The sequence below is a fragment of the Lutjanus erythropterus genome, chromosome 19 (genome assembly GCF_056507025.1).
Source record: "Lutjanus erythropterus isolate fLutEry1 chromosome 19, fLutEry1.hap2, whole genome shotgun sequence".
Classification (NCBI taxonomy): Eukaryota; Metazoa; Chordata; class Actinopteri; order Lutjaniformes; family Lutjanidae; genus Lutjanus; species Lutjanus erythropterus.
In genome coordinates, this window is record NC_139335.1 from 26,203,874 (window position 1) to 26,218,479 (window position 14,606).

At 37.3% G+C, this 14,606-nt stretch overlaps 1 protein-coding gene across 1 annotated transcript; it reads left to right on the forward strand.

Annotated features, from left to right (window-relative positions):
- Nucleotides 1-3,111: 3,111 nt before the first annotated feature.
- On the forward strand, nucleotides 3,112-9,999 carry ypel3 (yippee-like 3). The gene is made up of 5 exons (XM_084744628.1): nucleotides 3,112-3,479; nucleotides 5,312-5,430; nucleotides 5,687-5,730; nucleotides 7,732-7,840; nucleotides 8,875-9,999. The coding sequence occupies exons 2-5, from the start codon at nucleotides 5,314-5,316 to the stop codon at nucleotides 8,962-8,964; spliced, it is 360 nt and encodes a 119-aa protein (XP_084600754.1). The 5' UTR covers nucleotides 3,112-3,479; nucleotides 5,312-5,313; the 3' UTR covers nucleotides 8,965-9,999.
- Nucleotides 10,000-14,606: the final 4,607 nt, after the last annotated feature.

Sequence of the window (14,606 nt, forward strand, 5' to 3'; positions counted from 1 at the left end):
AGTTTGCAGGGCTGGAGTAGAGATGCATGCACAAAAAAGCCTACTTCTCTGATTGGAGGAAGAAACACACCAACTTTTTAAGTATCCACAAAGTCAACATTTTTTTTGTCCAATGAAAATCAGAGCACAAAGGGAGAATATATATGTTCACTGGAGCGGCCTGTGTTCACTGGGAACTCACAGTCCAGGAGGGGTCAGCTAATAGGACCACTCCCCTTTTTACATTCATGGACCATTTCAGCAGCATGGTGGAAGGAGACGCACAGCCCTGTTGGCCACTGTAAATGCCAATCAATGTCCGCAATCAAAAATTACTGTCAAAATCCTAAATCCTATCTGTCTGTTTTACAGGAAATATGTAACCAAGTACTAACCACTAGTTAGCCATGTCATGGGAACTTATACTTATGTTATGAAGAACTTGGATTTTTTTTTATTTATTTTTTTGTTTTGGATATATAAAAGTATCATATTGCCAACCTTTTCATGAAGGTGGATCTGCCACTAATGGAGATAGGAATATTAGTAGAATATTTATTTTCATCAGTCATATAAACAGCTTTGAAGGAATAGTGTCTTTTTCTGAATAAAGGCAAAAACCATAATATTTTGTGCATGTAAACATAGTCAGCATAAGAGCGTGTGCTGTATCTACCCTCACCTCGTGGGCCCCGAGTGAGTGACTGTGATGATCTGCCCTCACAGACAGTATTTACGGCCCTGAGCTACAGCCTCACTTTTTCATACCTCTGTAGATGAGTGAAATGAGACGCTAACCAGGTGGTAGTGTGCGGTCTTTGTTGGGTTTCAAAAGAAATAGTGGTAGCAGTTTTGTTTTATTTCATTTGTCAGTCTGTGAAAAAGTGGTGCAGGGATTGTGTAGTGTTTGTGGCCAGAGTGAATATTTAACCAGCTGGACCACATCACCTGACATCACATTTCTTATGATAAGAGAGTAAGCGTGACTTTGTTTTGACTGTGTCAGGTGGTATTTCCTGACATTATTTGATTGGTTTGAGTAAGTGCTGAACTTAATAAATTAATTATCTGGGATAATTCATATTCTAGAATTCTATGATTTTATATACATATACATATTTATATATATATACATATATATACACACACACACATATATAATATATTCCTTGTATGTAGTATTGAGATTAAAAGTATGAATGAATGGAAATAAAGAAATTGTACAGTAGGTGATATTATAAATTTACCATGTTATTAATGTAATATACTATCTAGGCTATGTTCTGGTTTAATACAGTCACTCATCTGCAACACATGCATGTATAAACAGAGGGTTTAGCCTACATGTGCAGTAAGCCTCACCTGTGTGTCCTTATTCTCCCAGGCTTCGGTCAAAGTCCGACACACTGCTGTGATAATAATCAACCAGTATGATGGTGGAACAAAGGCTGTATTTTTCTGGCCTGCTTGCTTGCTGCTTGCCGTGTGACAAACAAGTTAATGGAATATAAGTGGATCAGTGCAGACAGAGGTCTTTAATACAGTAGGTTCAAAGGGCAAAGGTTTTAATAAGTGACTCAGCAGCAACAGAAAAATACAGAAGACGTCATCATGCAAAATGCACTACAAAATATGATATTTTATCCTATTCTATTGTATAAATGTCCTATGTGCAGAATGAAGAGACTACAACTTTCATTTTGTTGTGCAACTGTGTGTTATATAATGACAAATAAATGTCCTTGATTCCTGACCAGTATTTTTTTGAGACTCCTCACACTACCTATCCGGAGGGGAGGATTTTCAACAAATCTGAAATGTCTGGGATTCTGATCATCATTTCACCATTTAAATAGTTATAATAATTTAGAATATAATAATTATTCTCATGTGAATGTTTGCTGTTTGACTTAAATTTCTATGACTAAACTTGAATATCTGGGACTGTTCGATGGGACAACATGAAGGCGTCACCTCAATCAATATGAATGAAAAAAAAAAAATCATTGGCTGCTTTTCAAATGACATTTGGACCATAACTGGTGTTGGGGAATAGTGAACTACAAGTAATTAAACCAGAAGTTTCCTTTTTACAGCTTTCCAGTAGCTCAACTATATCCATAATAGTTATTCAAGTGGATAAAATACTTATTTTGCTATTTTTATGTATGTATGGCATTCTTTTTTTTTAAGTAGTAGTCATTAAAAGTAGTTTGAACAACTTTTTTTTTTTAACCAAAATAGATTTTCCCTGGGGTTTATTTATTGCACTAAACCATAAATGACTACGATATGTCATCAGAGATTAAGGAAACATGTTAAGTTGAAATACTGGCGTCTCTGACAACAACAGCCAGTATATTCTCCTTAACTGTGGACAAAAGCTGTACTGTTTCTTCCACCATAACCACAAAATATGTCAGCAAAAATAAAATGATCTACAGAAAAATCTCCTGCTTTTTTGGAACTGGCTAAAATACTACTTACTGTAAAGCTGTCAGTGACAGTTTCATCTGATTTCAATGAGAATCTGACCCGGTGGCAGGCTTAAAGAATAACTACAAAGAAATTGCCAACCTTCTCACTGATGGTCTTGTTTGCTTATACTGTAGAGGGATCAGTATTAAACTGAAACTGTTTCATGACCAGTTAAAAACACCTTGCAGTACCATTAATGATTAATAAAATGTTTTATGGTGGATGGTGCTGTGCTGGGGTATTTGCACTTCCATGCAAGAGGCCTGCCTACACACACAGCCTCAAGTCAGTAAATATGCAAATAAATCAAGAAACCAAAACAAACAAACCACCACCACATCCTTCCTGCCCAAGGATAAAAAGAATGATTAAAGTTTAATTATTTTCTAAATCTTAACACTCGTTCTCTACAGTGCGTAACGTTTGATCAGTTTGTCTCAAGGACTTTTATCCCAAATCCACCAGCAGAACAGGATCTAGGCCCTCGAATAATAGCTCGATAACCCACTAACAGCATTAATGGCACTGTACCGACTATCAAACTGATAGCCATAAAGGGCTCTTGTGAAGTTGAATCTGATAGGTTGACCCACATTCTTAACGTCATCCGCGGGCTCCGATTGGTCGACGGGGATTTGTTTTGCACTCTTCAGACTTCCTCCTCTGCGTGTTTTCATAAACAAACCACATTTTTCTCCCGCCGGGGGCCACCGCACGGTCAGCCTGTCCGCCTGCCAGCATTGTCAGCTTCCAGCTCGTGTTTTGACGAAGGTCGTGGAGGAACTTTGAAGGCTGTTTCGAGTTTAAAAAGGAGGCGCGCGTAAACGGGCTCAGAGGCTGTCTGTCTGTCTGTGTTTGGCTTTATTGTCCGAGCCGCCGTCAGCGCGTGGTGGTCGACTGTTGGAGCGAGCAGACCTGCCAACCGACCGCACACCTGCTTTAACCTGCTTTTGTTGGATGCTTTTCGGCTGTCAGTCACATTGGTTCGCGGTGTAGACTGTGAAAAGCTCCGCTATTATCAGGTGAGACGACACTCACGGGAGAATATCCTGCATTGCGCTGTTGCTATGTGTGTATGTATGTGTGTGTGTGTGTGGTGACGCTGGAGCTAACCAGCTAGCTAACACGCAAGCTAGGTCCGAGCTAGTGGCCAGTTTGTGTTGTAGTTAGCTGACATGCATCAGGCCGTTTGTTTTAGGGCATGTGTGTCATTATTTAGACTGACAGACGGTCACCAGGGTTGGACAGTGCAGACATGGCGCAGCACACGTTGCAGAGGCTTCAATTTGGGTTAACTGGCTGCATCTAATGAAGCGGTTGTTTGTGCAAACTATTATGAACCAGGAAGCAAGCTGGTAAATAGTGTCCTAACCTGTATGCCAGCATTAGTCTCAAATAATTTTCTTAATTCATGAGAAAATTGCATGCTTTTGTCAAATGATACCTTGTTTATAGGTCGGTCAGTGCACAGTGACAAGAAAATTGATGTCAGTATTAAGTATGTGACAAAATATTAGGTTTAAACTGATTTTGTGGCTTTATTTTACAATATTGACGCATTAATTGTACATTAGCCTGCTTGTTACATGATTATGTACCAAAACAAATCAGTAATTTGACACAAAATATTAATTTTCAAATGAATTTAGTGATGTAACAATGATTTCATTGTTCCCCCAGAGTCTATAGTCAGAACAGTTTTACATAGCAATGATCTGTTATAATAGACATTAGAATGCTTTAATTGACCTGTAATAAAGCATATCGTTTACTATTTTCAATATGGATGAATTATGTGAATACCTGTAAAACAATAGGAGAAGTTCTTGATGTAATATAAAGAAGTAGCACTCATTGCTGTAGCCCAAGGCGCATACAGTACATTTACTATCAAAAGAGACATTTTTTGGCCAAAAAGAAAAGAAATTTGTCTAGAGCCACAACTGCAACTCTTTTCTATTTTCCAGAGACTATTCTTTTTATGAATTTGGCATTCATAGCTACCCTAGCGAGACTTAGACTAGCCAGTGGCAAAATTTAGAATGGGAATTTACAGGAAAAGGAATTTACAGAAAAAGACGCTGAACTGTAGACATGCAATGATGAACATTTTAGTTGATGAAATATGAAAACTTTTTTTTTTTTTTTTTTTTTTTTGAGTAAGTTTTAATTTGGAGAACCACTTTAGTCCTTCAAAACTAAATGAAAACTAAAATGTTAAAAAAGAAATGTTTGGACAACGGCAAAAGAGTCAGAGGCAGCTCCAGAGACACAGGTTGCTGACCCCTAACTTGGGCATCATGGCTACAGCTTTGATGATTTGATTACTCCAGGTTATATATACCTGGATGTAGTATAAAGAGCGACAAAGAAGTTAATTGAAAAGAAAGTAGTAGTGGTAGTCTGGTGGATGGGTGATGGGTTTAACACAAGACTTACATTCAGGAAACTGAAGTTTGAGTTCCCTGTGAGCCAATTTTCTTTTTTGGCTTTCAACTGAGACATTGGGATGAAGTTTCTAAGTGAAGGCCCAAGTGAAATATCATCTAAACATGTCTTCAAATAGTTTGTGAAATAACTTTTCAACCAATTCTCAGTGCTTTTTCACCTGGGACTCATTTTAATGGAAAACTGCTGACTGAGTAGGTCTCTGCACATTGACAATAAAAAGATACATCAAATTAAAGCATATTGTTTGCTACTTTCAAAATAGATTAATCTGCCAGATTCTATGGAAGGAGATGAACTATAATTGAAATGGCTAAACAAAATAATGCTCTGAAATGGAACATTATATGTCAATAAATCACTAACCCATGCAGAACAACATAATACCATTCTCCTTCTTCCTCAGACATGGTGAAGCTGACAAAGGCCAAGACGTTCCAGGCTTACCTGGACTCCTGCCACCGTCGCTACAGCTGTGTGCACTGCCGCGCCCACCTGGCCAACCATGACGATCTTATCTCCAAGGTGAGCAGCCTGCCACTCTATGTTATTAATAATCATTGACATCACACAGTAGTGCACAGTAGCTCAACTGGAAAAACTGGACTGACTTATAAACAGACAAGCAATCTCCTAAAGTTAGGACACATTTTGGAAACAATTTGTAAAGCTGGAAAGATTCTAATTAATATAATGTTGTATTGATCCTTCTGTCAAGTGGAGACATACACATGCATGGCATTTTTTTTCTCTGATTTCATTTTTCCTCCATGTCTCCTAGTCTTTCCAAGGCAGTCAGGGCCGAGCATACCTCTTCAACTCTGTGTGAGTATTTTATTTTAAAAACTTACTAAATGTTGGCACAATGACTGTACAAATATGGCTATTCTTATCTTAGGTCATATTTCTATCTCCATAATCACTGTGTAGACAGGTTAAAAGTGTCTTCAGTATACATATATATATATATATATATATATATATATATATATATATATATGTGTGTGTGTGTGTGTGTGTGTGTGTGTGTGTGTGTGTGTGTGTGTGTGTGTGTGTATATAACACTTTTTGTCAGTATTATTTTGTATTTACACTACTTTGTGAACACACTTTCCAGACTAGATTAGTGGTCTCTTAAGATGGTCTTGGGAAAAAAGTTGGTCAGTCTATGACCTCTTTGTTTTCTCAGCATGCCATTTCTAAAATAGTCTATTTCTCTCTGAAAACAAATTCCCAGTATCAGACATGTTTGCACAAACCACATTGTCAACAGATAATTTGATTTGCTCTGGAGTGGACCTTGAAGTGGGGTGAGTTCCCTTTAGTCGCGCTCCCTCTGGGTTAGTGGGTCAGAAATACACAGGCTCTCTGTGAGCCTAAGATGTGATCCCATTAAATAACTTTAGCACTTGATGTAACTCAGAGGTATTCAACATGGGAGGCGGGCCTCCCCAGGGGGCCTTCGAAACAGTTTCAGGGGAGGTTCAGTGAATGGAAGTGAAAAAATATTACATTAGTTATCAAAAGGTGGTGAGATAGAAAAGCCTAAATGTTTGTGATTTGGTTACAGAGATAGTTCAGACAGACAGTTTTGGGGAATTTAGACTCTAATATTTTGAAGCACCCTAAATTTGATGTACATTTTTTGTGGCCCAAATGTAGGCCTGGGCAATAAAACAATAGTGATATCACCACCATGAAAGCACATATGGAGTGACAGAGGAGTGTGATTTTTTTTTTTTTTTTTTGTCTGTTAACTGTATTTCTTGTGTGGCTTGAGAAATAAAGTGGTGAAATTCAAAGTAAGGCGGTTAAATTTGAAATGATGTGGTTAAATTAAACCTTTTTCTCCTGGTCTTTATAAAAAAAGGCCTTAAAAATGATCAGTGATATCGACGTTGACTGAAACTAAACATTTTATTGTAATGAATTGTTCAGCTATATCACCCATTCATACCCATAAATGTAAATCTATGTAAAAAGAAAACAGAAAAGGCAATTTAACACAACTTAACACAGCCTTCCATAACTATGACACTTGTGAGGTTCGCTTCTCCTTTGAATTGTAATGTGGTGTTTCCTGATGGATTTGTTTCCAGTATCTAAAAACTTTACAGCTAGTTGAGGAAACTGCCGGCATGCACTGCAGTACATCACGTCATTAGATGTGTCATAGTCACTTGAACTCCTGCTTCCTTTCACATCCTAAATTTTTGTTGCCGCTTCGTTTTTTCCTAGTTGATCTTTTATGTTCTTCTGTAAGAATCGTGTTTGCAGTTTGAGAAGGCTTAATGAAGCTATACTTTAGTAGCCCTGACATATCTGTACTGTTGAATATTGAACTAGAGGAATCAGGATATCTGTGCAAACTGTAACATTGTGTTGGTGAAGGCTTGCAGTATGGGGATAAAACTGTGAGGCTACAAGGGGCCACCTAAATATGATATTTGATGCCCACTGAGTAACTATTTGTAGCCACAGGCTGTAGGGTCACAGTTAATATTGAACCCGTGTATAATAGCCATATTAGGCTATCTTGGCTCAATTGTTGAGGGTCTATGGGCTCAAATAAAATAGTTAAAATCTCACAGATATCCAGGAAATTAGTGAAACTAAGAAAGTAGAACTCAACATAAAGAAAGGACTCAAATTTGTGGCCATGCTCATTAATTGGCATGTATGACCAGGCCTTGACTGTTTCATTTTAGCTGTTTTTCCCTCCAAATATAAGTTACGATGATACAGGAAAGTAGTTTCTTTACAGTGCCTGAAGCCCTCTGTGAATCATAAAGGAGCTGCTGGTTGACAATACTGCGTTGTTTTCAGGGTGAACGTCGGCTGTGGCCCTGCGGAGGAGAGGCTGCTGCTCACGGGACTTCATGCAGTAGCCGACATCTACTGTGAAAACTGTCACACCACACTGGGCTGGAAATATGTAAGTGTGTTTCCCTGTGAATAAAAGTCTGGCTTGATCACCATTAAACCAGTTTTATGCTTAATGGAATGGTTCATTTCCATGAAAACATTAGTAGAGACAAATAACTGATTAATCGCAAGTCTATCACCCTCAAGTTTTATATTCTGTTATTTTTTTCACCATCTATTTCAAAATCTATGGCGAGTGATGCTCTGCACGCAGGCACTGTGGTCAAGCTGGGTCACAAAAATTAACTTTCTGATTACAAATTAATGGGTTTGCTAGTGAAAGTATCTCCCCAATAAGACCCTGTGTCTGCCAGTGTTTTTTTCCCAGCTGTTGACTACTGCTAATGCTCAATCATTCATACCCGTACTGAAAATCTAACACACCCATTATGCATTTTATTAGTTTTAGCTGTGTTGTTTACATCATACTTATACCTTTATATGATTTTCAATCTTATATAAGTAGCAAACTCTCAAGTCTGCTTTTAATTTTCACTTCAGTATTCAGGATATTCAGCTCTGACAGAGGCAGCTGGAATTATTTAACCAGTAGCATTAGCTAGCCAGCCCATTAGCATTATATTGTATTTTTGTATGATGACCATTGTCAGTAATATATCACAAAAAACATTTCAAACTCTCTTAGGGGCCCTCTGGTGGCCACAGGGGCTCTAAGCAGGTGTTTAGTTCACTTGTGTCTCAGGCTGGATCTGCTCACATGCAGATGAACTCAGGGCCAATTCACTAACCAGTAAAAGGACCACAAACAACTGTCCTCATCTATTAGGAAGATTTTTTTTCTTTTTATTCATTACTTTTCTATCTCTATTCTAATTTCTGTGTAGCACTCAAATATTGATTTAGAATTCAAATATTCAAATGTCAACACTATGAATGAAATTTAGAATTTATTTTAGAATATTATAGTTTAGAAGATGACACCTTTGGAATGTCTGTGCATATTTTTCTTAAGTTAGTACTGAGTGGTATATAACCATGGTATGAGTCTGTTTCTAATAATTGGCCTGCATCTTTGCTCTGCAGGAACAAGCCTTTGAGCTGAGTCAGAAGTACAAGGAGGGGAAGTTTATCATCGAGCTGTCCCACATGATAAAGGACAACGGCTGGGACTGAGAGGGAAATCTTCATCTTTCTTCATGACTTTTTCAAAAGTTGCATCCCCTCGACCTAAAAGGGTTCCAGTGTAGCTTCCTCATCCCGTGTATGAGCCATCGCTGTGCACCACTTTCACTTCGTACGGCTTTTCCAAATATAGCATGTGACGCCTTATCTTTTTCTGTTCCTCATGTTTTTCCAGCGACCACGACAACACATTTGCTGATGTTGCTATCCCAATTGCTAGTTGTGCTGGGACATGGACTGAATGAGTGCAGGGTTTGTGTGTGAACGACTGGGAGATGTAGTCACACAGGCACGTGTGCATGTTGGACTTTAAAGCGTGTGTTTGAGTGATGAAACCCTTATCAGCGACCACTAAACACGCTCTGCTGGTTGGCGAGGCCAGAGCAAGTCAAATAATTTGACCTTATTACATATGGATGTAGGTGTTTGGGTTTTCCTTTTGACCTTATGGTGCACGTTTAGTGTTTAGGCCTGTTTAACCCATAGATCATTTTTGAGTGATGCAAGGGTACGGGAATGCTCACAGCAGTGGGAGGGCTTGTTTTTTATCAGTTAAAATCATTTTTTTTTATTTTAAGATCGGTAACACTTGTTCATATTTTGCCAAAGGCAATCAGGATGTTGAATTAGTAATGTTAAAGTCTGCAAAAACCTCCTGCAAAAATTCTTAAATCTGAAGTATGAGTGTCTTCTGCTTGTAGGTATGCATTTTAGTGTGTGTGTGTGTGTGTGTGTGTGTGTGTGTGTGTGTGTGTGTGTGTGTGTGTGTGTGTGTGTGTGTGTGTGTGTGTGTGGGCGCGTGTGAGTGTGTGTGAGAGTGAGAGTGTTTTGAGATGTCTTAAGCTGGACGGTGTTGAGAAGCATCGGTCTGGGGTTCACATCTAGAGTTTCCACTGCACAGCTGGGATATCTTCACTTTTACTTCATGCTGATGAGATCGATCCTACATGTGTTTGTGTTTCTGCTTCTTTCATTAAAGTGTATTATTTTAACCTAATCTTTCATTAAAATACAGTGTGTAACCTGTGTACCTTGGCTTTATTTTGCTTCTGATACCTTATTGTGTATATGTTTCAGATTCCTCGCAACACTCTTTTCTTGAATTATTGAAATAACATAAAGGAAATATTGAGAAATGTTTTCAGTTACACATCACTTTCAGACTTTTGACAACATTTTAATTTCCTTTTTACTGAGCATTGGCCGATGCAGAATGTAGTGTAATAGTGTTGTAATGAACTGTTCTTACGTTCACAGTTTGTCATTTATAATGAAAGTGTGTCTAAGTATATTAGCAGAGCTCTCATTTACAGAGAGAAAGACATGCATCAGGATATCCTAACTGGTCTGAAAATCAGCCAGCAGATGGCGATGTTGGTACTGTCAGATTGTATAGGAAACTGTATAATACTGTATAATGTTATATTGGTACTTTAAATCACTGCGTATGTATACTGTGTATTAATTTGTTCGATAACCAACTGTTTGCACCAAAACAGTACAAGCAATTGGGCTACACTAACGTTAACATTAAGAGTCGGATTCCTGTAGGTTTTCTTCTAAAAATAAAATGTTTAACTATACACAGTATGTTCCCAGTTTATCAGGCAAACCTAGCTCTGAGGTTCTCAAACTTTTCCATGCCAAGACCCCCCTCAAATAGCATAATCTTATGACTGGGGCCCCCTCTTGTACATTATCCATTGAGCATTACATTAAATGTAAACAAAACAAAAACAATTTTCAAACAATGTTTTTCTTTACTTTTATTAATGAAATTATAATTCCATTTTAAGTATTTATACATTATAAATTATATAGCATTAAATTTGCTGGGCTCCTCCAGGTGGCTCCCACTTTGAAAATCATGGACCAAGCAAAAACTAATGTAGTCAAAAACAACAGTGCTGCAGTAAATCCTCCTTCAATGATATCAGTGTTTACTGCAGGACTGTTGTATCAGACTCTTTGTTTTAGCTAGGTGTACCTAATAAACTGGCACCTACTGTATGTACATGCTGTAGGGGAGAGTAAGGTGGGTTGAGCCAGTTTTTACTTGAGGCATCGTTAAAGTGAAAAATTCCACACCTTGGACAAACAATTTAACACATATTCTGTAATCTAGCCAATAACTGATTATTTGATTGCTGAAATTAGAGCTGCAACAATGAATCAATTATGAAACAACTATTAAATTAATTATTGACTATTTTGAAAATAAAATAATCGTTCTGAGCCTTTTTTAAAAAAAATAAAAATTATTAAAATTCTCTGATTTCAGTTTCTCAAATGTTAATATTTTCAGGGTTCCTTGCGACGGCAAACTGAATTTCTTTGGGTTGTAGTTGAAACATCATCTTGGGCTTTGGAAAACACTGATCAACATTTTTCACCCTCTCACTGTCATTTTATGGACCAAACAACTAATTGATTAATCGAAAAAATAATCGTTAGTTGAAGCCCTGGCTGCAATATTAAAATAATTCAACTTATGTTGGGTTTTCAAAACAGAGGCAGACAAGCAAAAGAAAGTATATCTGCTGTATCATCTAAAAGTTCGATTCAATGCATAATCTCCTCTAACTGTAAAGAAATGATTCTCACACACGAAGCAGGAGCAGGTCACATGAAGCAGCTCTGACCAGAAGCACTGGAGAGGCTGCTGACAGTCATGTGTGTGCAGCACATACTTTCAGTTGTCTGCTCGGTTTTTACTATTCATTCTTGAGAAATCTGTCGTGTATAAGATTGTACTGGAGATTCAAGGGAATCTTCTTGAACTTCAGATGCTGCAGGTGTTTCTTTCTTGGTAAACTGAATATAAATGATTGGTGGAATCCTTTTGGGGGCTTACAATATAGACCACAACCTCAACTGGAAAATAATAGAAGAAATTAACTTGATAAGACACCATCTTAGAGAATTTATAATAAGTCTCAAAAATCATGCAAGTTTTAGAATTTACACACAGCTCTTCAGAACATATGAACATAAGTTCTTCTTACTTAAAGAACTTGAAATGATGAGTTGAATGAATGTTCTGTACAGAGTTCTAAGTTCAATCAACTCATTAAATTAAGTTTCTAAAGAAATGTGATCAGCATGTTAGCAGACTTGTTAAAACTCTCCTGACAACCTTTATTTTATAGTTTGAAGAAAACATAAATAAAAGCATGCTGTGGGTCTGATACATTTTAAAATGAGTCATGTTTGCTTTCACAATAATAAAAACACTGTGACAAATGAAGTTTGACTCTTCAAACTGAGAAAAGGTAAAAGGAAATCAAATTTGTTTTTAATGTTCATCAGTGTGACTGCAGAGTTGTTGGTTCAACAAATCCCTCTCATTTAGAACTACGAGCAACTTTCATATTGTGTTAATTTTGGAGGCCTCTGTGGACACAAGAGATAGTATTTCCACTACCATAGCCACAAAACATAACCTCAAACATAAATTTATCTCAGTAAAAATCTCCTCCTTCTTCTTTTTAACTGGCTAATGTAGTACTCACTGTAACTTTGACTTATGTAGGTTGTATAGAGGCATCAGTATTAAATAACATAGCATTCTTAACCAGTTAAAAACTTATTGTTGTAACTTTAAAATGATGCTGAGTGTAAAATTAGTATTGTGGTCAATACTGTTGGAGTCAAACCTATCTGAAACAAATTAATAGAGCTTCTAAAGTTGGAAGAGCATTAATGTACTCCAATGATGTGCATATATTTTCTATTTGGACTAAGTGCACAGCATAGACTATAGCTACAACTGAAACAATTGTTTGGCTTCTTGATTATTATTAAGTCAATATAAAATTTCTGTAAAGCATGTACTACTTTATCATAACTCTTGTGGGATAATGATTTATTTATTTTTTTTTACGATGTTTGTGTCTGTTTTTGAATTAGTCATTTTTTGTATATCGTTTGTACATTCATTTGTAAAGTTTGAGGATTTGTTGCCTTGGTGCAGGAAATTTCAGCAAGACATGTGGCTGCAGTGAAGCAGGACAGAACTCCTATTAAATTGTTTATTTATGCATGGACGTTTCAGGCAGACGCCCTTCCTCAGCTTGCAAACTGGCTTCAGTGTTGCCGTGAACAAATTTCTGGTGTCATGGAGGATAGGTGATGTAACGTTAAAAACTGTCTAAAGTTGTTTTTTTTCTTTTTTTTTTTGCTTTTGTCTTCCAATATAATTATCCTTGAGGTTTTCTGAATGTCTTGCTACATTCTGCTACTGTCAAATGTCACATTTTGACTCATCAGTCCAGAGCAACTGCTGCCATTTTTCTGCACCCCAGATCCTATATTTTCATGCATGCATCATGCAGGAGGTATGGCTTTTTGGCTGCAACTCTTCCATGAAGACCACTTCTGGCCAGACTTCTTTGGCCAGTAGATGGGTGTACCTGGGTCCCACTGGTTTCTGCTACTTCTGAGCTGATGGCACTGCTGGACATCTTCCAATTTTGAAGGGAAGTAAGCATAATGTGTCTGTCATCTGCTGCACTAAGTTTCCTTGGCTGATCATTGCATCTGCAGTTCTCAACATTGCCCGTTTCTTTGAGCTTCTTCAAAGGAGCTTGAACAGCACATTGAAACCCAAGCCTGCCTTGAAATTTTTGCTTGGGGAAGACCTTGCTGATACAGTATAACTATCTTGTGTCTTGTCATGGTGTATGACCTGTAATATGAAACTGTCTTCCACAACCCCACCTTGGTAGCAGAGTTTGCCTGTTCCTCACCCAGTCTTAAGCCTCCTACACAGCTGTTTCTGTTTCAATTAATAACTGTTTCAACCTACATATGAAATTGATTATCATTAGCACCTGTTTGGTATAATTGGCTAATCAAACACCTGACTATGATCCTACAAAATCCCTGACTTTGTACAAGTGTACCTAGAAGAATTGATGCTGTTTTGAAGGCAAAACGTGGTCACGCTAAATATTGATTTGATTTAGATTTTTATTATGTTTACTCATTTTGCATTTTGTAAATTACTAAAAATAAACAATTACATTTTATAATTTTGAAAGCATTCTTACTTTACAGGATTTCTTCACACCTGTCTAAATCTTTTGCACAGTACTGAATATTTTGATTTGGGGCTGAAGCCTATCATGATAATCTTTGATAACCATCAATAGGCACTGCGAGAAATATGTATTCTAGAAATCTACACTGAAAAATGTTCAAATATGACCTGGTAAATAATAATAATAATAATTTAGAGACAAAATATGCCCGACAGAATCATGTAATATTCTGAGGTGAATTAAGAGGTGAAATGTCCTTTAAGGTGACATTAGAAACATCCACTTTACAGTATGACCTTGACAAATGCAGCTGCCGGATGGGTCTCCAGGTTACTGAATCAAGCCAGTTTTAGTTTGCTTGACTCCTAAACTGAGTCTAATGTTTCAAATTAATCTCTCCCTGCCAGGTTATGCCAGGATGAAAACAACATACACATACTGCCGTGAGGATGCATGGATTACGCAGGATATGGTCACTGTGTTACTGAGCTTTCTGTTCACCTTTAGATGACTCTGTTTATTTATATTTTTAAGTTATAGAGCTAACACAGTATTTATGGTTGATTGTACTATGTATTTGATACCTAAAAA